The following is a 23,813-nucleotide window of genomic DNA, read 5'->3' as shown; positions in this document are numbered from 1 at the left end:
GTTGGGATGATGTTCCAACACTCGACTCCAGCGTACCACCCAACTGGAGTCATTTTTGCGTGGGAAGCTTCCCTCTGTCTGTGTCTTCCAGAGGGGAATGGTTTTGGAGTCTTGCAGTTCTATTACTAAACAATGCAGAATCAGAGAAACGTTAGATCTAGAGATGGCTACCAACAAGCGTGCGCACCTGGGCTGATCACAGCGTTACTGTAATTCCCTCCGACATTGTTAGCCCTGACACCACAATATAATACAAGCACTGAACAATATTTATCATCAACTTACTGTCAACTCCTCTTCTAGGACTTGAACATGTGTTCTCGCTACAAATTTTAATGATTCTATAAAAGCTTTCATACCATCTATAGAAAGGAAATGTGTCATTTTTACGCTCTTTACTACATCATAAAACTGACTGTTACAAACAGTTTATTTTGTAGAATTATGCGATGAATGGGTCTGTGATAGAAACACTTTGAAACGTTAAGTTACGGAGATTTCCACTGAGACTATGTCTTTATTTGAAATTGTAAGCTCCTGCACAGTTTTCAGATTTCTTAAAGCGCATTTCCAACGTCAGTGCACTCAGGCTCTGCAACGAAACGTTCTCTGCTCACATTTATGAGAAACGTTTAATGAGTCACGCTCCAGACGTCTGTGAGGATTGCTACAAAACCATTGTATTGCTAAACTATCGCATCATACGTTGTGAAGAGCTTTTTGGAGTATATTTCATCTACTTTCGTATGAGCGACGCATTTTCAGAATCTTTCATCTATGAGAACGGTGCTCCTCAACGTAGAATATCAGGTTTTCTCCATAACAGCCGTGAACAATATTTCATCCATTCTGTCTCGTTCTGTTGAGAGTTCCGGAGCAGCTTCTCAGCTTTCTGTTTTTTGCACAGTCTCAAAACCTTGTTAATTTTTGCTATGCATTTATAGACTTGACTGTTACACTGTCATGCGCGTTTATAGTTATCATTATTGCAGATGGTGGGTACTAATTCTTAAAAAACCCTTTCACATGACCGTTACGTGAAGATGAAATCATCGAAACAATCGCTGTGCATGATGTTTTGTCAGAAAATTGTTATTTGTAGCCTTTAAAGTCATCGTTAGAAATAGAAATTAGTGGATTTACGGAGAATGGACGGAAAATGCACATACTTTTCCCAGAAAGATGTCAATATGCAAATCAGTATAAGAGAAAATTCTACATGAAAGTCCGCCTGAGTGGTAACGCGTTTGCCTACTATGCGGCGGGCCTGGGTTCTATTCCATGCCACGTTGGAGATCTTCTCCCCTCGTAGACTCGGTGTTGTGTTGTCCTCATCATCATACACCATCACCGACACTCAAGTCGCCCAAAGAGACGTCACATAAAGTAAGACCTGCACCTCGGCGGCCGAACATCCCCGGATGAGGCCTCCCGACCAACAATGGCACACGATCATATTTTGTAGAAGAAAAGCAAATGGGACGACCATCTAAAGCAATCCAGTAACGGCCGGATTTTGTTCGTTGTATGTTAGAGAGAAGGTAGTAACTGAAAGAAGCTCGAAGAGGCGATTATCATCGTATGTAGCAAATATGTACGAGGCAGACACATAAAAAACTGGTCCCACAGTCTTACTAATATGTGTAGAGTGGATGTGTTTATGTAGCAGACCTGTCGATGAAATGCATACTAATATTATAAACGGAAAAATAAGTCTGTCCGTTACTTTTTCACGAGTAAAGCGCTTAATCGATTTTGGCGAATTTTGGTGTGGATATAACTAGAATGCCGAGAAAGGACATAGGCTACATTGAAAAGGGTGTAGAGCAAGATTTTTATCTGAGGAATATCACGCGAAATATGGAAAAATATTTAGTTTTTGAAATACTTATTTAGTCTTCACTTTTGATCTTTATCATATTTCCGATAATGCTTTTATTGTTTGGAATTTTCTACGTGATACAGTTCAACGGAATTAATACAGTGCCTATACAATCCACTACCTGTTTGATTCATATTACATACTGTAATATCAATTCCAGTATTACAAAAGCGAAAGTAAATCTGTCACGTTTTCACGACTAACAGCGGAACCGATTTTGATTAAATTACAGCTGGAAGCTGCGTTGGCTACAGTCGACAAGCTTCTAGCTAATGCTCGAAGTTGCGGGGACGTCGTGGCGCCAGTGACGAGATCTGTGACACCTTTGGTGCCACAGGAATCCCCTGGTGTCCCGGACGTCGCTGTCGCTTCCGGTACGCAACATTTCACTGGTCCGTCCTCACTCCAGAGTGGGTGGCAGACAGCGGTGGGTTCGCGTGTCAGTGAGCGGAAAGCAAAAGAGGGAGCAGGCCGTGAGGCTGTCTCCCTACGTCTTAGCAACAGGTACGAGGTGCTTCCCAGTGTTGATGATAACTCTGAGCCAGCACTGGATGCCTCTCTTATTGGGCCAGCGGTCGATTTTCCTGTCCAGTGCGGACAAGTGCAGAGGGTGGGTATACTAGGCATTGGGAGCTCCAACGTTGGGCGGGTGATGGAGTCCCTCAGGGAGATAGCAAGCAAGGCGGGAAAGAATTCCAGTGTGCATTCGGTATGTCTGCCGGGAAGTTTCATCCGTGATGTGGAGGAGGCCCTGCTGGCGATTATCGAGCGCACTGGATGCAAACGGCTGCATGTAGTGGCATATGTCGTCCCGAATGACGCCTGCCGCTTGGGTTCTGAAGCCATCCTCGGCTCCTTTCGGCGGCTGGCTGAATTGGTGAAGCCAACTAGCAAAGCACACAGGGTGCCAGCTAAGCTGTCTACTTGTAGCATCGTTCACAGGGTTAATAGCAGTCCTCTGGTTTCGAACAGAATGGAATGTCTAAACCAGAGGCTCAGACGGCTTTGCGACGGTATCTGATGCGAGTTTCTCGACCTCCGCTATCGGGTGCAGAATTATAGGGTTTCCGTTAATAGGTCAGGCGTGCACTACACGCAGGAAGCGGCTACTAGGGTAGCGGAGTACGTGTGGCGTACACATGGGGTATAGGTTAGAGCACCCCTCCCTTGGGAGCAAAGATGTGCGTATTAAATTAGCCACAGCGACCTCAGAGAATCTGGGTCCTCTCAGATCAGAGATAGAAAATATTAATGTGAATTTAGTAAACTACAGGAGCATCCAAGGACAGGTCCCAAAATTAGTATCGCTTACTGAAGGTTACAATGTACAGATAGTATTAGGAACAGAAAGCTGGTTGAAGCCAGACGTCAATGACAACGAAATCCTAAGTCCAGACTGGAATGTTTATCGTAAGGATAGGTTCGTCGCCAATGGTGGCGGCGTGTTTATTGCAGCAAAAAAAATTCGATAAAATCTAGTGAGGTTATCCCGGATTTCGAATGTGAATTAATCTGGGTGAAATTGAGTATCAAAGAACGGTCAAAAGTGGTGAGCAGATGCTTTTATAGACCACCTGGATCAGGATCTGTAGTTGTAGAGCGTTTCAGACTGAACTTGCAGAATATCATTAATAACTTTCCTGATCATACCGTTGTAATAGGGAGTGACTTCAACTTGCCAGGTATAGATGGGGAGAGTTATGCCATCAAAACTGGTGCCAGAGACGGGGAACAATGTGTCGTTGTTCTGGATGTCTTGTCCGAAAATTACCTTGAAAATTAGAGAAACAACTTGTGAGGATAACGTCTGAACTTATCGAATCAGTTAACATAGAGGAAGGTATCAGTGATCATAAGGCTGCGACAGCATCTATGACGAGGGGTCCTAGAAGGCATATAAGAAAGATATATTTGCTCAGTAAGGGTGACAGGATACAAATTTCAGAGTATCTCAGCAGTCAACATCAAATATTCGGTGATCAGGTTGAAGATGTTGAGAACAACTGGAAAAAATTCAAAGGCATCGTTCAATATGCCCCCTATAAGTAAGTTCCGAGTAAGGTTTTAAGCGATGGGAAAGGTTCAGCACGGTTTAATAGCTGGGTCAGAAAAGCGCTACGTAAACGAAGAGCACTTCATCTCATATTCAAGAGAAGTAAAAACCTAGCTGTCAAACAAAAGCTGAACGAAGCTAAACTGAGCGTAAGGAGAGCAATGAGAGAAGATTATAGATCTTATAACTAAATGTAAGGGAAAATAGGCTGAAGATATGAACGGAAGTTTGTGTTGGGGAGGGCACTCAACTTGAGTAGTTCGTGCAGGAGTGATGACCATGGTGCTGTGCTGGTGTAATGGTTAGCATTTCTGCATTGCAAGCAAGAAGAACGGGGTTCGAGTCCCGGTCGCAGCACAAATTTCAATTCATTTCTTCAGCTTCGATCATTATCGCAGAATGAGAGAAGCGTTCACTGTTTTTAAAAGTAAGACACTGTCAACCGACCTGAATAACACGCTAAGAGATTTTGGTCGTATGTAAAGTCAGTAAATGGGTCAAAATCATATATTCATTCTCTCAGCGACCACACCGGCACCGAAAAGGAAAATAACACAGAGAAGGCCGAAATAATGAATTCGGTCTTCCAAAGTTGTTTCATCGCGGAAGAACGTAACACTGTCCCTCTTTTCAATCGTCGTGCAAACGTCGAAATGGCAGATATTGAGATAACTGATTGTGGAATTGGAAAGAAGCTACAATCGGTTAGTAGTAGAAAGGCTTCAGGGCCAGATGAGATACCAATAAGATTCTGTAAAAGTTATGCGAAAGAACTTGTTCCCCTTATAGCAGTAATTTATCGTAGATCGCTTGAAAAACGAAAAGTACCTAACGACTGGAAAAAAGCGCACGTCATTCCCGTCTCTAAGAAAGCCCATAACACAGATCCACACCATTATTGACCTATATCGCTAACGTCAACCTATTGTAGAATTATGAAACTTGTTTTATGCTCAATAATTATGACGTCCTTGGAAAATGAACAACATGGATTCCGCAAACAGAGATCCTGCGAAACTTAGCTCGCTCTGTTCCTCCATGAGATCCACAGCTCAGTGAACAACGGGGCTCAGGTTGATGCCGTGTTCCTTGATTTCGACCTGCGATTCGATTCATGACTTTCTTGCTGGTCGAACTCAACACGTCGCTCTCATCGAAACTAAATCGACAGATGTAAAGGTAATATCTGGAGTACCACAGGGAAGTGTGATATGACCGTTGCTGTGTACAACATACGTAAGTGATCTAGTAGAAAGCGTCTGATGCTCTTTAAGGCTATTCGCAGATGATGCAGTTGTTTATAACAAAGTAACAACGCCAGAACGACCTGCAGAGCACTGATGAATGGTGCATACTCTAGCAGTTGACCCTGAACGTAAATAAATGTAACAAATTGCACATACATAGGAAAAGAAATCCACTACCGTACAGCTACACTACTGATGATAAATAGCTGGAGACATCAGCTGAAGTAAAATATCTAGGCATAACTATCCAGAGCGACCTTAAGTGGAATCACCACATAAAACAGATAGTGGGAAAAGCAGACACCAGACTCAGATTCATCGGAAGAATCTTAAGGAAATGTAACTCAGCCACGAAAGAAGTTGCTTATATGGCGATTGTTCGCCCGATTCTTGAGTATTGTTCATCTATCTGGGATCCCTGTCAGGTACGACTGATAGAGGAGATAGAGAAGATCAACGAAGAGCGGCGCGTTTCGTCACAGGATCGTTCAGCTGGCCAGAGAGCGTTACGGACATGCTAAACAAACACCACTGGCAGGCGTTACAAGAGAGGCGTTGTGCATCAAGGAGAGATTTACTGCTGAAATTTCGTGACTGCATTTTTCAGGAGAAGTCAGACAACATATTACTTCCCACCACATACATCTCGCGTATTGACCACGAGGAGAAAATTCTATAAATTAGAGCCAATACAGAGGCTTACAGACAACCATTCTTCCCACGCACTATTCGCGAATGGAGCAGGGTTGGAGGGATCAGATAGTGGCACCGAAAGTACCCCCCGCCACACACCATTAGGTGGCTTGCGGAGTATCTATATGTAGATGTAGATGAAGTATGGCATGAGTATAGCATGAGCCCCGAGGAAGAAAATAGGCTTTTTCGAAAATTCGTTTTAACTTTTTGAGAACTATTAATAATTTTAAATATGGTGTACGTGAGTGTGATGCAGACGAAGCTTCCGTGAATGTCGGTTACTCGGAGTGCTTGTACACTCCTGGAAATTGAAATAAGAACACCGTGAATTCATTGTCCCAGGAAGGGGAAACTTTATTGACACATTTCTGGGGTCAGATACATCACATGATCACACTGACAGAACCACAGGCACACAGACACAGGCAACAGAGCATGCACAATGTCGGCACTAGCACAGTGTATATCCACCTTTAGCAGCAATGCAGGCTGCTATTCTCCCATGGAGACGATCGTAGAGATGCTGGATGTAGTCCTGTGGAACGGCTTGCCATGCCATTTCCACCTGGCGCCTCAGTTGGACCAGCGTTCGTGCTGGACGTGCAGACCGCATGAGACGACGCTTCATCCAGTCCCAAACATGCTCAATGGGGGACAGATCCGGAGATCTTGCTGGCCAGGGTAGTTGACTTACACCTTCTAGAGCACGTTGGGTCGCACGGGATTAATGCGGACGTGCATTGTCCTGTTGGAACAGCAAGTTCCCTTGCCGGTCTAGGAATGGTAGAACGATGGGTTCGATGACGGTTTGGATGTACCGTGCACTATTCAGTGTCCCCTCGACGATCACCAGAGGTGTACGGCCATTGTAGGAGATCGCTCCCCACACCATGATGCCGGGTGTTGGCCCTATGTGCCTCGGTCGTATGCAGTCCTGATTGTGGCGCTGACCTGCACGGCGCCAAACACGCATACGACCATCATTGGCACCAAGGCAGAAGCGACTCTCATCGCTGAAGACGACACGTCTCCATTCGTCCCTCCATTCACGCCAGTCGCGACACCACTGGAGGCGGGCTGCACGATGTTGGGGCGTGAGCGGAAGACGGCTTAACGGTGTGCGGGACCGTAGCCCAGCTTCATGGAGACGGTTGCGAATGGTCCTCGCCGATACCCCAGGAGCAACAGTGTCCCTAATTTGCTGGGAAGTAGCGGTGCGGTCCCCTACGGCACTGCGTAGGATTCTACGGTCTTGGCGTGCATCCGGGCGTCGCTGCGGTCTGGTCCCAGGTCGACGGGCACGTGCACCTTCCGCCGACCACTGGCGACAACATCGATGTACTGTGGAGACCTCACGCCCACGTGTTGAGCAGTTCGGCGGTACGTCCACCCGGACTCCCGCATGCCCACTATACGCCCTCGCTCAAAGTCCGTCAACTGCACATACGGTTCACGTCCACGCTGTCGCGGCATGCTACCAGTGTTAAAGACTGCGATGGAGCTCCGTATGCCACGGCAAACTGGCTGACACTGACGGCGGCGGTGCACAAATGCTGCGCAGCTAGCGCCATTCGATGGCCAACACCGCGGTTCCTGGTGTGTCCGCTGTGCCGTGCGTGTGATCATTGCTTGTACAGCCCTCTCGCAGTGTCCGGAGCAAGTATGGTGGGTCTGACACACCGGTGTCAATGTGTTCTTTTTTCCATTTCCAGGAGTGTAGATTATTCCTTGGCAATACGAATCCCATGTTTACTCGTGAGCGAGGTTTCTGAAATTTTAAAAAGATTTGCTACGCTCTGATGAAGCTGGACAGTTTTAACAGCGAAATAGTCTAGAGGTACAGTAATAAATTCTCCGGTAATCCCGTGAACGGTATTTAAGACTATTACAGCGGGAAAGCCTCAAGAAACAGATTAGGATCTATTAACATTAATTATTTAACTGTATGCGCCGCAAAAGTAAGTCTGATTTAGCACATAATTCTTAGAGAGCTCGAGCTGCGGAAGTTACTCGAACGCAACAAATTTCTAATGATTCTCAGATCCGCCGGACGTTAGCGGAAACTTCATGCGGTCTTACGATCTGGAGAACCATTAGAAAAGTCGCAAGCCTGTCGCGTTTTAGATGCCGGGAGTCACGCGCACCATACAGCTTCTGAGACACCTGAAGACTCACAACGACATCGTCATTTAAATGCTGCACGAAAGACAGTGGCACGTCGTGGGTTCACATGTACTCGTAGAACGTTGGAGGCTTTCATTGAGACTGCACTTCATTGTGCTCCGTTAATTCACTACGTTCATCACCGATGAGCCATCTGAGGGAGAATGAATCAAAAATGTGGGCACTGTGGTGCATTGAGATGTAAGGGAGAAGCGTTTAGTTACTGTTGCTCTGGTGGCAAAATCTCCGATTACTGGGTGAAAAAAGGAACCCCCAAACACTCACAATAACAAAATTATTGATATGCAATGGGTACAGCAAGTATTCGACATACATTCGAAAAAAATAAACGGTTGTATAGAATTGTGTCCGTTTATCTGTTTTTTAAGGACACCTGTAATGGCAGTTCTTGTCAAAACTGATAGTCATTGTCATTCTGACGAATATACGGCATGCCACAACTGCAAGGAATACGAGTGACACCGCCCCAAGCAAGCAAGAACCTTAACGGAACTTAAAAGGACCCTAACCTTAGATGGAGCTCATAAAAAACTTTTTTCACCATATTTCCGCAAAATATGACCAGTGTTGGAGATGCTCCCTGCGTAAGGCAGGAAGACTGTAGACCTTGGTACCAACTCGCTAGTATCATCACTCACCCGGTGCACTGTTGGTCGATAGCACAGCGGTGGATTGATCTGTCTTTCACTTTATACATTCTGACGGAAGGTGACCTCAGCTGACAATCTTTCAGGATCTCAAATGACGCGAGCCCTATGAACCGAGGTACGAAGTACCCCTTCACGCCGAGCCGCATGGTGACAGCAGTCAGACTGCAGATATAAGTCAGTGTGTGTAGGCTTTCTGTAAACAGCATCTCCCAACGTAGCATCAACCTTCCTCCTGACCAACGCGTCAAGGATGGAAAGGCAGTCATCCTTTTCCACCTACATAGTGTAAAGAATATTCGGGCGGATTGAATTCGGGTGTTCTGAAAAGTCGTTCAGATTCTCACTGCCATGAGGCTAAACAGCAAATGTATCGTACACAAACTTTTGAAAGCCGCCGACTCCAAGACATGGTCCTCGAATTCTTTCAACAAATTTGCAATAACAGGTGATAACGGGCTTCCCTTCGCAACTCCATTTGTCTACTCATAGTTCTAGTCATTGAATAAAAAGTAAATGGAAGTCAACACGTGTCAAGATAGGTTCGTTACTTCAACACCAAACCTAAGCTCAATTACTCGTAACCGTAACGAAGCAGACAGTGGCACATGATTTAAAACAGAGACCACATCAAAACTTACCGTAACATAATTCAAATCGACGTGAGAAATCCGCCGAGTTCTTAATGTGATACTCACACCAACCAACCAGTGGGCTCAACAGAGTAACAATGCGTTTTCCTACGCGAAATGTCGGAGCACCAATGTTACTGACAGAGAAATCTCTCCTTTGTGGATCTCCGGAAGGCCCTATAACTTAGGGGGAGCAGCACAGTAAGAATTAAGTCTCATGACAGTCTCCTGCGCAAGGAACTTTTCTTCAGGAGGCTGTAAATTTTCTGTCAACAGTATTTGTGGAGTCAGCACCGATCTTGCGATACACTGAATCACATAGTAAACACTGCATCTTTTGAAAGTTATCCTGTTTCTCCAGAATAACTGTAGCGTCGTCCTTGTCCGCAGGTTAAATAACAGTATCCAGATCAACTTTAGATGAACGTAAAGCAGTTCTCTCTTCTGCTGTGACATTACCCTTGGGTGGTATAACGCCTCTTCTTCTTGATGATTTGGTTTGATTTGTACTTGGCCTCGGCTAAAACTCGGCGACAGTCGGTAGAGTGTTGAGATCGTTATCAAATTACGAAGACGACGTTACACAAAATAACAGTGCTAAACCGAAATGTCGACGTGCGTGAGATATTTACTTCACCAAGAATTGTAATTGATCGTTCGTAATCGATGTTTAACTGTTTAATGATGAAATAAATATCTCACGCACGTAGACATTTCGGTTCAGCACTGTTATTTTGTGTAACGTCGTCTTCGTAACTTGATAACTATCTCAACACTCTACCGACTGTCGCCGAGTTTTAGCCGAGGCCAAGTACAAATCAAACCAAATCATCAAGAAGAAGAGGCGTTATAGTGGATGTGCCTCAGTTAACAGACGACAGGGCCGCGCGGGGTAGTCGCACGGTCTACGGCGTGTTGTCACGGTCCTCGCGGCTCCTCCCGTCGAAGGTTAGAGTCCACCCTCGGGCATGGGTGTGTGTGTTGTCCTTAGCGTAAGTTAGTTTAACTTAGATTAAGTAGTGCGTAAGCTTAGGGGCCGATGATTTCAGCAGTTTGGTCCCATAAGACCTCACCTCAAACTTCCAAAAATGGTTCAAATGGTTCTGAGCACTATGGGAGTTAACATCTGCGGTTATCAGTCCCCTAAAACTTAGAACTACTTAAACCTACCTAACCTAAGGACATCACACACATCCATACCCGAGGCAGGATTCGAACTTGCGACCGGAGCGGTCGCGCGGTTCCAGACTGAAGTGCCTAGAACCGCTCGGCCACACTGCCAACTTCCAAATTTCAACAGTCGACATACTTCGCTCCTAGCCTCCTCTGCAACGTCAGAAGGTAGTTTAAAAACGCCTTGTTCAATAGAACTAAGAAAATCAACCACTGGGCGTCGATGCAAAATTTTAAACCTCTCCCTTTCACTGTCGACAACTTCTGGCGTTCGTCATCTGTGTGATGGCGCTAGTCTTTACTGTGTGTGTGTGTGTGTGTGTGTGTGTGTGTGTGTGTGTGTGTGTGAATGCGTGTTATCTTTCCAAATTTTCTCTGCAAACCGAGATTTTGAATTCACTCGCACATCGCTTACTTGCTACAGTTTTGCCTCAAAAATGACAGCGTGGTCACCTGTCGAAATATCGGTGGTTGTCGATGACATCACACGGCTGCTTTCCCATACGTTATTCGAACATTGTCTATGCTGGGAGAAACTCAGGTGTCAGATGTAACTCCAGTTTTATTTTATACTGACATGTTATCCTGCAATTTATGTAATGTAAGCTGCTTTCCTTTGTGTGTAGTACTTAGCACCATGTACCGCAGCCACTGGGCAGCAAACTCATACATGATGGGAAATAAATTAGTATTTGGTTTCTAAGTATGTAAGCACTAAGCGAAGTTGCTGATTTACTTACAGCCACAAGCTCGTCAGCATCGGATTTCGCTGATATACTGTCGTTGCCGAAGTAGAACTCCCTAAGTTTAAGACCTGCCTCCTCTTGCTGCTCTGGTGTTGGCAAGTGCAAGTTGGGGCCCACCGACGCCACAAATGTGTTGTTGAGATTGCTGATTTTGTCTTCGTCGTTCACTAAATTATAACCTGTACACGAACGTCAAGTAAAGACACGGGTAACAGAAATTATGATTAAATATACAACAGTACATAATTAGTCTCGACCCTTTCGTAGCTGTTGGGTTACTTATGTTGCACTAAAGTAATATGCAGTTTGGAGCTTTGGGACGTCTATGTCTGTCTAGTGATAGGATATAGTAAGGTGTTTTCGGAAATTGGAGGAAAATACACACATCAAAAAAAGTTTTGCATCACCTCGGTTCCGAGAGTTTCGGAACCCGTACAGGAACTTGGAATAGAGATCAACATAAACTTCATTTCCGCCCTTTTTATTGCTCTTGGAAACCATACATTGCATGTTGTACCACCATACAGCGAGAACTTCAGAGGTGGTGGTCCAGATTGCTGTATACACCAGTACCTCTAATACCCAGTAGCACGTTCTCTTGCATTGATGTGCATTGATGTATGGGTGTGCTCGTCGTGGCATACCACCCACAAGTTCATCAACGCACTGTTGGTCCAGATTGTCCCACTCCCCAACGGCAATTCGGTGTACGTCCCTCAGAGTGGTTGGTGGGTCATGTCGCCCATAAACAGCCCTTTTCAATCCATCCCAGGAATGTTCGATAGGGTTCATGTTTGGGGAACATGCTGACCACTCTAGTCGAGTGATGTCGCTATCCTGAACGAAGTCATTCGCAAGAAGTGCACGATGGGGGCGCGAATTGTCGTCCACGAAGACGAATGCCTCGCCAATATGCTGTCGACATGGTTGCACTATTGGTCGGAGGATGGCATTCACGCATCGTACAGCTGTTACGGCGCCTTCGATGACCACTAGCGGCGTACGTCGACCCAAATGATGCACACATCAAAACATCAGGTAACCTCCACCTTGCTGCACTCGCTGGACAGTGTGTCTAAGGCGTTCAGCCTGACCGGGTTACCTCCAAATACGCCTCAGACGATTGTCTGGCTGAAGGCACATGCGACACTCACCGGTGAAGAGAACGTGATGCCAAACCTGTGCGGTCCATTCGGCATGTTATTGGCCCCATGTAAACTGAGCTGCATGATGTCGTGGTTGCAAAGATGGACCTCGTCACGGACGTCGGGCGTGAAGTTGCGCATCATGCAGCCTATTGCGCACAGTTTGAGTCGTAACACGACGTCCTGTGGCTTCACGAAAAGCATTATTCAACATGGTGGCGTTTCTGTCAGGGTTCCTCTGAGCCATAATCCATAGGTAGGGGTCATCCACTGCAGTAGTAACCCTCGGGCGGTCTGAGCGAGCCATGTCACTGACAGTTGCAGTCTCTGTGTATCTCCTCCATGTCCGAACAACATCGCTTTTGTTTACTCCGAGATGCCTGAACATTTCCCTTGTTGAGAGGCCTTTTTGGCACCAAGTATCAATGCGAACTCGATCGAACCGCGGTATTGACCGTCTAGGCATGGCTGAACTACAGACAACACGAGCCGTGTACCTCCTTCCTGGTGGAATAAGTGGAACTGATCGGCTGTCGGACTCCCTCCGTCTAATAACGCTGCTCATGCATTATTGTTTACATCTTTGGGAGTGTTTAGTGACATCACTCAACGGTCAAAGAGACTGTGTCTGTGATACAATATCCACAGGCAACGTCTATCTTCAGGAGTTATTTGAACTGAGGTGATGCAAAACTTTTTTAAAGTGTGTATTACGGACCATGGGACGGTTATACTGAAGGCTGTAAGTGATCGAATGGGGCGACGTGTGTTTGTTTCACGAAAATCATATCAAATCATCATTTTATCCTTTCCAAGAATGCCTGAAGTAACTAATATATTTTCCCATAGATCATAGACATTGTTTTGAAACATTAATACACACAGCAGTAGTTTTCATGGTTTGCACATAACGTGTATGTAGTGGGAAGTATATGCCCCATAAAACTTCATAAAATGTAGAAAATATTGGTGTGTGATACGTCAAAGCCATCTTTAAATGTTGAAGACTTGTGTAGCATATTTCATATATTTCATTGTTAGTAGAATAAAAGTGTTTTGATACTAGTTTGTTATTGTTTCATAATTTCCATCATTATAAAATTATTCTAAAGTTAGAATTTGAGTTCTGAAAATCCTACTACCATACGAAAACAAGGAAGACAGGTTTTGATCTTTTGTTTTTTAAATATATGCTAAATAAATTTTATGCATGAAAAGGTTAACTGTAACGAGAAACTCAATACTTTAGATGTAACAGGCTGTTCTGGGAAATGGCCACCATCCATTAGTAGTTAGAGAGACGTCTAGCACCTACGTTTCGCTGTGTGTTTTTTATTATGACACTGGAAATTCGTGGATACAAACCCAACTCGGCGGAAGTGACTCCAGTCAGAATAGGCACTCGGTTGAATCGTCTATCGGTGAGCATCTGAATAGGAGATTCCGAGAAAAAGGCACCCTCCAATTCTGGCTCAATGTGTGGCCACCAAGGAGAATAAGAGAACAGCGCCTGTTCCTGAAAGAAGAAACGAATACGGTTTACCTGTCGGGATCTTGAGTCATATCAAGTAATAAATCGTCTCCATGAAACTCTTCGTGAAAGGAACATTAAACAATAACTTTCATTCCTTCCACTGATAAATGCTAGGTTCTCCATTGCCCAAAATCTGGAATGGCTTTGAAGAACTAGAGAATAGCGTAACTAAAAATCTGAAGTGACAGCGAAGAACAGTGGAGTAGTGATAAACTGTCGCTAACGTTTCAGAAGGTGAAAGTACAGCAAATATTTGGGCAGCAGCTCACTGTAGCAGAGGCCAATGTCGCGATTATCGAGGACATAGAGAGTAGCAAAGAAGTGAGATGACAGAAGCAGTACAGGTAACTCAAGCAGGAGCCTAAAATTGCAGACATTGATGAATATGAGAAAACATCAGCTATAATCTTTGGTTTAACTGTAATTCTGCGGCATTTTAACCAGTTATTTCTGTGCCCCACGTTCTTCGAAAAAAAAATTTCAACCTAGTTAATTAGTTTGATGCGGCTACCATAACGAATCCACTGAATTTCCAGTCACAGATTTATGTAGATATCGGAATCGGTAGAAATCAAAAGATACTAAATGTCATGTAGCGTTATTTCATAAAAGCTAACACTGCCATAATGAAAGCTGACATCAAATTCAGACCGCCTTCTATATATTTCTTTACAAAGCTTTTCCTGGAGAGTTGCGTAGTTTTCATCATTATTTTTTTCCCTTTTCGAGGTTATTAATAAGAAAAATTCTTTTGATTCCCACGATACATTGTCGATTTCGCCTTTCTTGGTTGGGGACCACCGACTTTCAGGATTTTATTTCATTACTGTGTCGTTTCTGAGAACGTAAACCCACGTCTCACCCAGAATACCCAAACGCCACAAAGGATCAGATGTTTCTTTGAGAAGGATCTGAACAACTCTGAGGTAGTGACTTTCGGTAGGACTTTTGTTAGCTTTAATCGAATGCAGGAAATATGCGTAACCCTATCTCAAAATGAAATCTACCTCGGAATACTCCTTGCTGTCATATATTTCGAGTACATTTAATACAATGGCAACTTGCATGCATTAATGTGACCACCGACTATAATCGACGTCAACCTGCAATAACCACTCGCACACGATAGCTTGTAGCACGAGCAGTGGAAGGTATATAAAGGCGTCGGAGGGAGTCGTTGTAATTCGCAAACAGAGCGATTTAACTGAGCCCAAAAGGGCATGATCATGGGATTTCGAGCCAAGGTTGGAAGCATATCCGAAACACCTATGGCCCTAAGCTGCTCGCGTACCACTGTATACAGTACGTAGCAAAATGGCGTTACGCAGAACCGGCGCTGAGGTGAATGTTGCACTCCACGCAACTTAGACGGCAGAGGTGAACGACGTCTGCGCAACGACCGTTCAGCGAACATTGCTGCGTACCGGCCGCCGCAGCACTTGTTTGGTTAATGCATTCATGCTGACTGCTGTTTATCGGCAACGAAAGCACACCAGTACCGCAGCTGGACAGATGGCCTTTTCAGATGAATCACAGTTTGTGTTCAAATGGTTCAAATGGGTATGACCACTATGGGACTTAACATCTGAGGTCATCAGTCCCCTAGAACTTAGAACTACTTAAACCTAACTAACCTAAGGACATCACACACATCCATGCCCGAGGCAGGATTCGAACCTGCAACCGTAGCGGTCGCGCGGTTCCAGAGTGAAGCGCCTAGAACCACTCGGCCACTACGGCCCGCAGCTTATGTTTCATCAGACAGATGGCCGTTGGCGTGTACTGGGTGAAACGTTTGAAAGCAAACGCCCAGCTCACGTTATGATCTGGGGAATATTATCCTGGCATTCCGTGGGTGATCTTGTCCTGGAAGGCACAATGGATCAACACAAGTATCCATTTATCATTGGGGATCATGTCCAACCCTACATGCTCTTTGATTTTCCTCGACAGGATTGCATCTACCAGCAAGATAATGCAATGTGCCATAGCTGGCAGTGTAGTACATGCATTGTTCGAAGAGCAGCAGAATGAGTCCACCGTACTGCCCTGGCCATCAAACTCCCCTGATTTATACATAGTCCAGAATCTGTGGGACCACCTTGATCGAGCTGTTAGAGTCACGGATCTTCAATCGAGAAACCGGTTGTAGCTGACTATGGTGCTGGAATCGGCATTATTCCACAGCCCTGTCAGTACCTTCTAAAAGCTCATTGACTCTCTACCTGCACGTCTCGCAGCGAGTTCGCGCTGCAAAAGTGGCCATCAGTGTAATTTTAGGTACCTTTTTGTCAATTAAGGCCAATAATCGGTATCCGTAAACGCTCCGATACATCAAATGTATCAAGAGAACAGAAAATTCGCGTTTCTAAAAATTTCTCTACTGTTATCCAAATGTATATTGTCGTTGGCTTTATGATCTGGTCCGCTATATTTATCAGTCATTCAAATGTACCTTACTACAAACGTGATGTGAGGTGTCGTGCGGAGGATTTGAAAGATAATGTACAGTACGTTACTTTGCACTTCTCGTCTGGTGCGAAACTGTTGTTATTTACATATGGGAATACAGTTAGACTGCAGCAACTTACTCTTTAAAGTAGCTCTATGTTATCCGTCATGAACCGTCACCCATAGCAAAAAAAATCCACAACTCTTCCAAGACCATTTCGTTAGAAGTGAGATGATCTCGTTGCATTGTAACCAGTCTGCATCGCATCAGTTTCGTAAATCAACAACATCCTTATGCAGATTATGAAGATAGCAATTAACCTCTTAACGTTGATCAGAGAGAACACATCTAGAAATAATTCAATACCTATTTTAGACTGCTGTTTGTGCGTTTATCTAAATTTTGCAGGTCTGCGACAGTTCCATAAATACAGTGCAGCTGAAATTCGAATCTAAATCCTTGATGGCCTGTACTGATGTTGATGATTTAAAGGTCACAGATGCGAAACAGTGTGTTTGTATGCAGTCAGTATAATACCTCATCTGTCAGGACCAAGGACGTGTCAACCACCAGGCCTGTTGCGTTGAGAGAGCGCAGGAAATCAACCAGCTCTTGAGAGTCATCAGTCTCGAATCCCAGGGCAGCTCCAAGTCTGAATGCATGCCTACGGGCCCATTCCATGGAGAGCGGTTGTCCGATGAAGTTTCCACTCTGAATTATGACCTTTGAGAAGAGACCTGTTAGAAATATGAAAATCTTGTTACGGTTGGACACCTCTTTAGTATAAACGTATGAGCTATCTTCTACAGATGCGTCTGGCAGTTGTATGGTCATCCTGATTTAAGTTTGTGTTGTGTTGTATTGTATTGTATTGTATGTTGACCGGGGGCCTAGAAACGATGGAGAGGATCCGTTCCCGCCGCAGCCGCAGTGGTTGGTCCACAACCCCACGACGACTACCGCAGTCCACATCACACCTCCGCCGCCCCACACTGAACAACTCTTTCAGGGTTATAGCGCGGTTCGGCCCCCGCCCCCCCCCCCCCCCTTCCCGGGGAACGTCTCACACCAGACGAGTGTAACACCTATGTTTGCGTGGTAGCGTAATGGTGGTGTATGCGTTGGAGAACTTGTTTGTGCAGTGATCGCCGACATAGTGTAACTAATGCGAAATAAGGGGAACCAGCCCGCATTCGCCGAGGCAGATGGAAAACCGCCAAAAAACTATCCACAGACTGACCAGCTCCCCGGACCTCGACACAACTTCGCCGGGCGGATTCGTGCCGGGGACCAGGCGTGAGTTAGACTGCACGGCTAACTGGGCGGGCCTATTTACGTTTACTGTATGTCCTAAGAAAGATTTCTTAAGCAGCCATACAGCTTCCTTCCTCTAACCTCTGTCTGAGCTAGTGCTCCGTCTAACGGCCTGAACCTCAAATGGACGTTAAACATTAATCTTTATCGTACTCCGTCGTAATTTTTCCTTGTACATCCTTGCGAAGAAATTTTTAGACATTTCGTCCGTGTAGCGAACCTATCTGTCGTTTCCCAAATGTTGGGTGGATGGGAGTCATACTGTGCCTGTTAGCGTGGGGGTGGTTACGTTCAGACGCAGCGGGGAATGCGTGATACACGCATCAAACAGCCTTTTCGCTTATCCGATAAAAAAGGGCATATCATATTGTCGAACACTTAAATTTAGAAAACCATTTAGTGTATTTATTTAACCGTTTAGATTCGGCTACTTTCGCCGCAAGAGAAATTGCCAAGTTTGAGGATATAGAAGTCAATAAATTAACACATTTTACGTATTTCCTTACAGTATAGTATTCTGAAGTAACTTCTCACATATGCAAAAATCTATTCAATGCACAAAAGAAAGTAATTAGAATTATGTGTAGGCTTTACACATGTGCATGTTTTATGTATCTCTTGAATCAGCTGGAAACATGAACCACAACTTCACAGTACATTTATTCATTTCCGAAATTTATTATAAACAACTCACCTGAAATTCATAAGTATAGCAACCAGAACAGGAAAGGAAAATTAACTGCTCTACTCCTTGATGACTGTAACTTTGGCAGGGAAACTGATGAAATGCAAAGCTGCAAAACTGTTTGATAATCTCCAATAGAAATAAAATGTTCGACTAATAGTAGACTTTTTTTCAAATGTAAACTAGAGATGTTTCTCCCTGCCAGCTCCTATACCACAGAGTAATTCTTAAATGCTTGTAATTAGTCGCTCTTAGAGAAAAAAATCTGTAAGAGGTCGGTATGTTGCCAAATAAATATTTATACCTGTGTTGTGTGTTCTGTCTCTTCCAAACAACCCCATCATAAACTTTATCGTGAATACAACCTATGGAACATGCAACTAACTAAACAACATTTCGAGACGAAGAAAGTTCTTGGTTAGTAACTGCGTCATGAGAGTGAACTGTTTCCAAATCCAGTCGATTTTGAGGAAGTATCTACGTTTTAAAGTTTCTAGGACTGCTGAAATTAAATCTGCAGCTTCAAACATGTATTCTAAGTACACTGCACGACAACTGATGCAGAAAAATAGACATTTTCTAAGGAAAAATTACCAGTTGCTACGGAACAACTGACTATTGGTAGGGAACACCCGAACAATGATAATAAAAGGAAATGTAGAGGGCGGAACGTTTTAACTGCAGCAAATCCGGTGCTCGACTGCTCTGTATGCATTAGACAGTTCATGGAGTACGGTGTTTCACGAAGTTTCTTTTTTGAGTCCGATTAGTGTGGCATACAGTGCGGTATGACAAAGTGCCTGCAAGACATCATCCCAGTGCTGGCGATTGTGGACGGCTTGAAGCCGGTCAAAGTATCACTGCTGTAGCCACAGTAATGGGTGTGTCCAAAAGCGTCATCCCGCTGAAGGTGGAAATAATATGTAAAGGTACGCAGGTGGTCATAGATAGGCCACAACACCGCAAGAGGATTGAAGGAAGAGACATCTCTTTCACAAGTCATCACCAGGTCGCTGCAGGCCTCGCAACCGCTACAGTTACACATGTCTCTGCCAGAACCATTTCATGGCGATTGAATGAGGCTGATTTGCATGCTCTGAGGCCTGTTAAATGCATCCCACTTCAACAACGTCATCATCGACACAGAGTCTGTTGGTGTTGGGAGTATGTTGGTTGGGGTCGGCAACAGTGGTCCAGAAAGATGTTCTCCAACGAATGTCGCTTCACTGTGGCTATTGATTCTGGTCACCATTTATTGTGGAATGTTCATGATCGTCACTGGTATCGCGCTATACACTGACGTGAGAAAAGTCATAGAATACCTCCTACTATGGTGTCTACCTCCTTTTCTCCAGCACAGTGTATGTACTCAACAAGTCCTTCGAATACCCCTGCAGAAATATTGAGCAATGCTGCCTCTACAGCTGTCCATAATGCTGAAAGTGTTGCCGGTGAAGGAATTGACCTCTCGATTATATCTCGTAAATGTTTGATGGGATTCATCACGGGCGATCTGGATGGTCAAACGATTCGCCCTAATTTTCTAGAATGTTCTTCAAACCAATCGCGAACAACTGTGGCCCGGTAAGATGGCGCATTATCATCCATAAAAATTGCATCGTTGTTTCGGAACATGACGTCCATGAATAGCTACAAATGGTCTCCAAGTATCCGAACATCCAGAGGATGAGGTCTATTCAATGTGAACACAGCCCACACCATTGTGGAGGCACCACAAGGAGGCACAGTATCTTGTTGACAACTTGGGTCCTTGGTTTCGTGGGATCCGCGGCACGGTCATACCTTACCATCAGCTCTTACCAGCCGACCGAAGTGGCCGAGCGGTTCTAGGCGCTATAGTCTGGAACCGCGCGACCGCTACCTGCCTCGGGCATGGATGTGTGTGATGTCTTTAGGTTAATTAGGTTTAAGTAGTTGTAAGTTCTAGGATACTGACGACCTTATAAGTTTAGTGCTCAGAGCCATTTGAACCATTTGAGCTCTTACCCCTGAAATCGGGAATCATCTAACCAGGCCACGGTTTTCCAGTCGTCTAGGGCCGAACCGACATGGTCACGAGCCCAGATGAGGCGCTGCAAGCCAAAGCACAACCGTCGGTCGTCCTCAGCCATTGCCTATTAACGCCAAATTTCACCGCGCTGTCCTGACGGATACGTTCGTCGTATGTCCTACATTGATTTCTGCGGCTATTTCACGCAGTGTTCCTTGACTGTTAGCACTGACAACTCTATGCAAACGCCGCTGCTCTCGGTCGTTAAATCAATGCCGTTGACCACTGCGTTGTCCATGGTGAACGGTAAAGCCTGAAATGTGGTATTCGCGGCATGCTCTTGACACTGTGGATCTCAGAATATTGAATTCTCTAACAATTTCCGAAATGGAGTGTCCCGTGCGTCTAACTCCAACAATCATTCCGCGTTCAATATCTGTTAATTTCTGTCATGACGCCATAATCATGACGTGAAATGTGAATCACCAGAGTACAAATGACAGCGCCACCAAAGCACTGTCACTTGCATACTTTGCATAAGCGACAGTGCCGACGTGCACATCGTTATACCATGTATTTTCTCACCTCGTTTTAGTGTGACCAGGCATTACGCGCAATGGCGGAAAATAGCTGCGTACCTTAGCGTGGCATACCGTTACATCACAGGGTTATTGAACGGAGATTATCCTATGTAATGTCTGGTCAGGGATTCGGTAGTTCTCGACTCTCTGATCACAGACTATGCCTGTAACTCAGGACCGTTGAGGTGTCGGTCACACACGAAGTGAAGATATTGAACGCATGGAACGGCCTGCGTACTCCCCGGACCTAAATCCTACGACATGTCTGAGGTGCTCTTAGCAGACATATTTCTCAAAGAATATTCTCTCTCAAAACCTTGCACGAACAGAAAACCGCCTTGACAAAGGAGTGGGACCTTTTCCCCACAGGACTTCTCAACAGTTTGGTAGCCAGCATGAATAACAGGTCCAGACTGTGCATTAGTGGCCGAGGAGGATATATTCCTCACTGAGGGTGTGATGTCCATCTTGAAGCGGGGAATTTGACCCGCGTGAAACATGAACATTGTTTATGTCTATTACCCTGCTTCTGGATGTGGTGTAATCTGTACCATTTTTCGTCGTAAATATACCACTCCACCTCTATTACATATGTATTGTGTTCCATGTATGCCATCATCCCCTGTGATTATTCCTGTCCAACAATGTCTCTGTTCCTTAGAAATTGTCAAGCAGTGTATTAATAGGTTCCTAGATTCATGTACAAGAGCCAAGAGGGAACAATAAGACTTAAAGACCAAGAACGAAGTGCTCGGATTAAAAAGGCTGTAAAACAGCGATACAGTCTTTCGCCCCCTACTGTTAAATCTGTACATCGAAGAAGCAATGATGGAAACAAAAGAAAGGTTAAAGCATGGAATTAAAATTCAAGATTAAAGTATATCACAGACAAGAGTCGTTGATGACATGGCTATCGTCAGTGAAAGTGAAGGAGAATTACAGGATATGTTGAATAGAATGAACAATCTAATGAGTGCAGAATATGGATTGAGAGTAAATCGAAGAGAGACGAAAGTAATGAGAAGCAGCAGAAGTGAGAACGGCGACAAAATTTAACTTCAGGATCGGTGATCGTGAAGTAGATGGAGGTAAAGAATGCTGCTATCTAGGCAGCAAAATAACCCACGACAGAAGGAGCAAAAAGGACATAAAAAACGGAGTACCATTGGCAAAAAGGGCATTACTGGCCAAGAGAAGTCTACTAGCATCAAAGATAGGCCTCGACTACAGGAAGAAATATCTGAGAATGTACGTTTGGAAGACAGCATTGGATGGTAGTGAAACATGAACTGTGGGAAAATTGGAATAGAAGAGAACTGAAGCATAATGTGGTGCTACAGAAGAAGGTAGAAAATTATGTGAACTGATAAGGTAAGAAATGATGCGTTTGTCCGCACAATCGTCGAGGAAAGGAGTATATGAAAACACTGACAAGAAGAAGTGACAGGGTGGTAGGATATTGGCTAAGACGTTAGGGAATAACTTCCATGGTACTAGAGGGAGTTTTACATGGTAGAAACTGTAGAGAAAGACAGAAACTGGAATACATCCAGAAAATAATTGCAAAGTCTAGGCTGAGGTGAAAAGTTTGGCCCAGGAGAGGAATTCTGGGCGGGCCGGATCAAACAAGTCAGGAGACTGATGACTCAAAAAGAATTCCTGTACGTGGGTTACCCATCTTGCTGATTATTTTCCAAAGCAGTCTCACAATCCACAACCTTATATGTCGGACGAAGCTATAGTTATCTTCTCTCACACGTAACGCCAACCAATGCACTTTACTTCATGGTACAGTTATACAGTTACAAACAACAACATTATTCACTCATGCAAACATAAATGATATGTTTGTAAAGTGTATGACCTGAAATGGTGAAAATATCGGCCCACTATGGCGAGAGTAAAAAGCGCTTGGTAAACGTGGAGCAACTGACCTGTGGACAGTGGGGAGACCATGTGGAAGGAGACGGCCATGCCGCCAGCGCTCTGCCCCTGCAGCGTGATTAGGTCCGGATCACCGCCGAAGCTCGCGATGTTCTGCCTAACCCACTTCAGCGCCAGCAGCTGGTCCTTGAGGCCCGCGTTGCCAGGCACCACCTCGTCGCCGGTGCTAAGGAAACCTACCACGAGTGATTGCTGCTACGTCACAGTTACCGCACTACTATACAGGGTGTAACGGGTGTAAGTGCAGATATTTATACATGTGGTATATTAATACGTACAGAACACACATCAGAGAGTTCGTAGTCTTTTCTGTGCGTCGATCAGTCTTCCAACATCTCACGAACTTTACGACGTTTTCTGGGTGGCTGTAAGTGCACCAATAAGTGGTTTACGCCTGTCTCTATAGACTAATTGCTTCACGTCCACGTCTCCACAACTCAACACTAGGCCTGCTGCCCAGGGGAAAAGAAGCGCTAGTGGCTTGCTTTTGCTTGGGGGTACTAACCAACATAAAAACACTCTACTCCTAGTAGCTATATTTATTAGTCGGTAAATGAAGTGAATACTGATGTAAACTTGTTCATTATACTGTCCTCAGTCACCATTAGAAACATCTGCACTTATACCCGCTACACCCTGTATAATGTCTTATTTTAAAGGTAACTTAAAGTGTTTTTAAGGCATTGTGGTGATTTGATCCTTAAACGTGAATAAAAGTCTGTAAATTCTAAAATATTATAAGGTCATGACAAATGTTTTAGTATGTTTTGAGTTCCTGTTCTTCATCATTCAGTAAACGTTTCATACAAGAGAAAAGTTGTTTACAGAGGCAAGTAGTTTACACAGTTATTTCCATTCACTAATAAGTTACGTAGTCACTTTTTTAG

The 23,813-nt window shown here is 44.6% G+C and overlaps 1 protein-coding gene across 1 annotated transcript in view; it reads right to left on the bottom strand.

Moving 5' to 3' along the window:
• Positions 1 to 23,813, bottom strand: part of LOC126354062 (cholinesterase-like) — an 87,369-nt gene that overhangs the window by 23,851 nt on the left and 39,705 nt on the right. Inside the window, exons 4-7 of the mRNA XM_050003429.1 lie at positions 22,917 to 23,102; positions 16,929 to 17,128; positions 13,771 to 13,921; positions 11,255 to 11,439 (exon numbers count right to left, since the gene is read on the bottom strand). Coding sequence (XP_049859386.1) covers positions 11,255 to 11,439; positions 13,771 to 13,921; positions 16,929 to 17,128; positions 22,917 to 23,102 — 722 coding nt within the window. The remainder of the gene's footprint in view (positions 1 to 11,254; positions 11,440 to 13,770; positions 13,922 to 16,928; positions 17,129 to 22,916; positions 23,103 to 23,813) is intronic.

This window comes from Schistocerca gregaria, chromosome 3, assembly GCF_023897955.1.
Source record: "Schistocerca gregaria isolate iqSchGreg1 chromosome 3, iqSchGreg1.2, whole genome shotgun sequence".
Classification (NCBI taxonomy): domain Eukaryota; kingdom Metazoa; phylum Arthropoda; class Insecta; order Orthoptera; family Acrididae; genus Schistocerca; species Schistocerca gregaria.
Note: the sequence above shows the minus strand (reverse complement) of the source record. Positions and strands in the feature narration are given on the sequence as shown.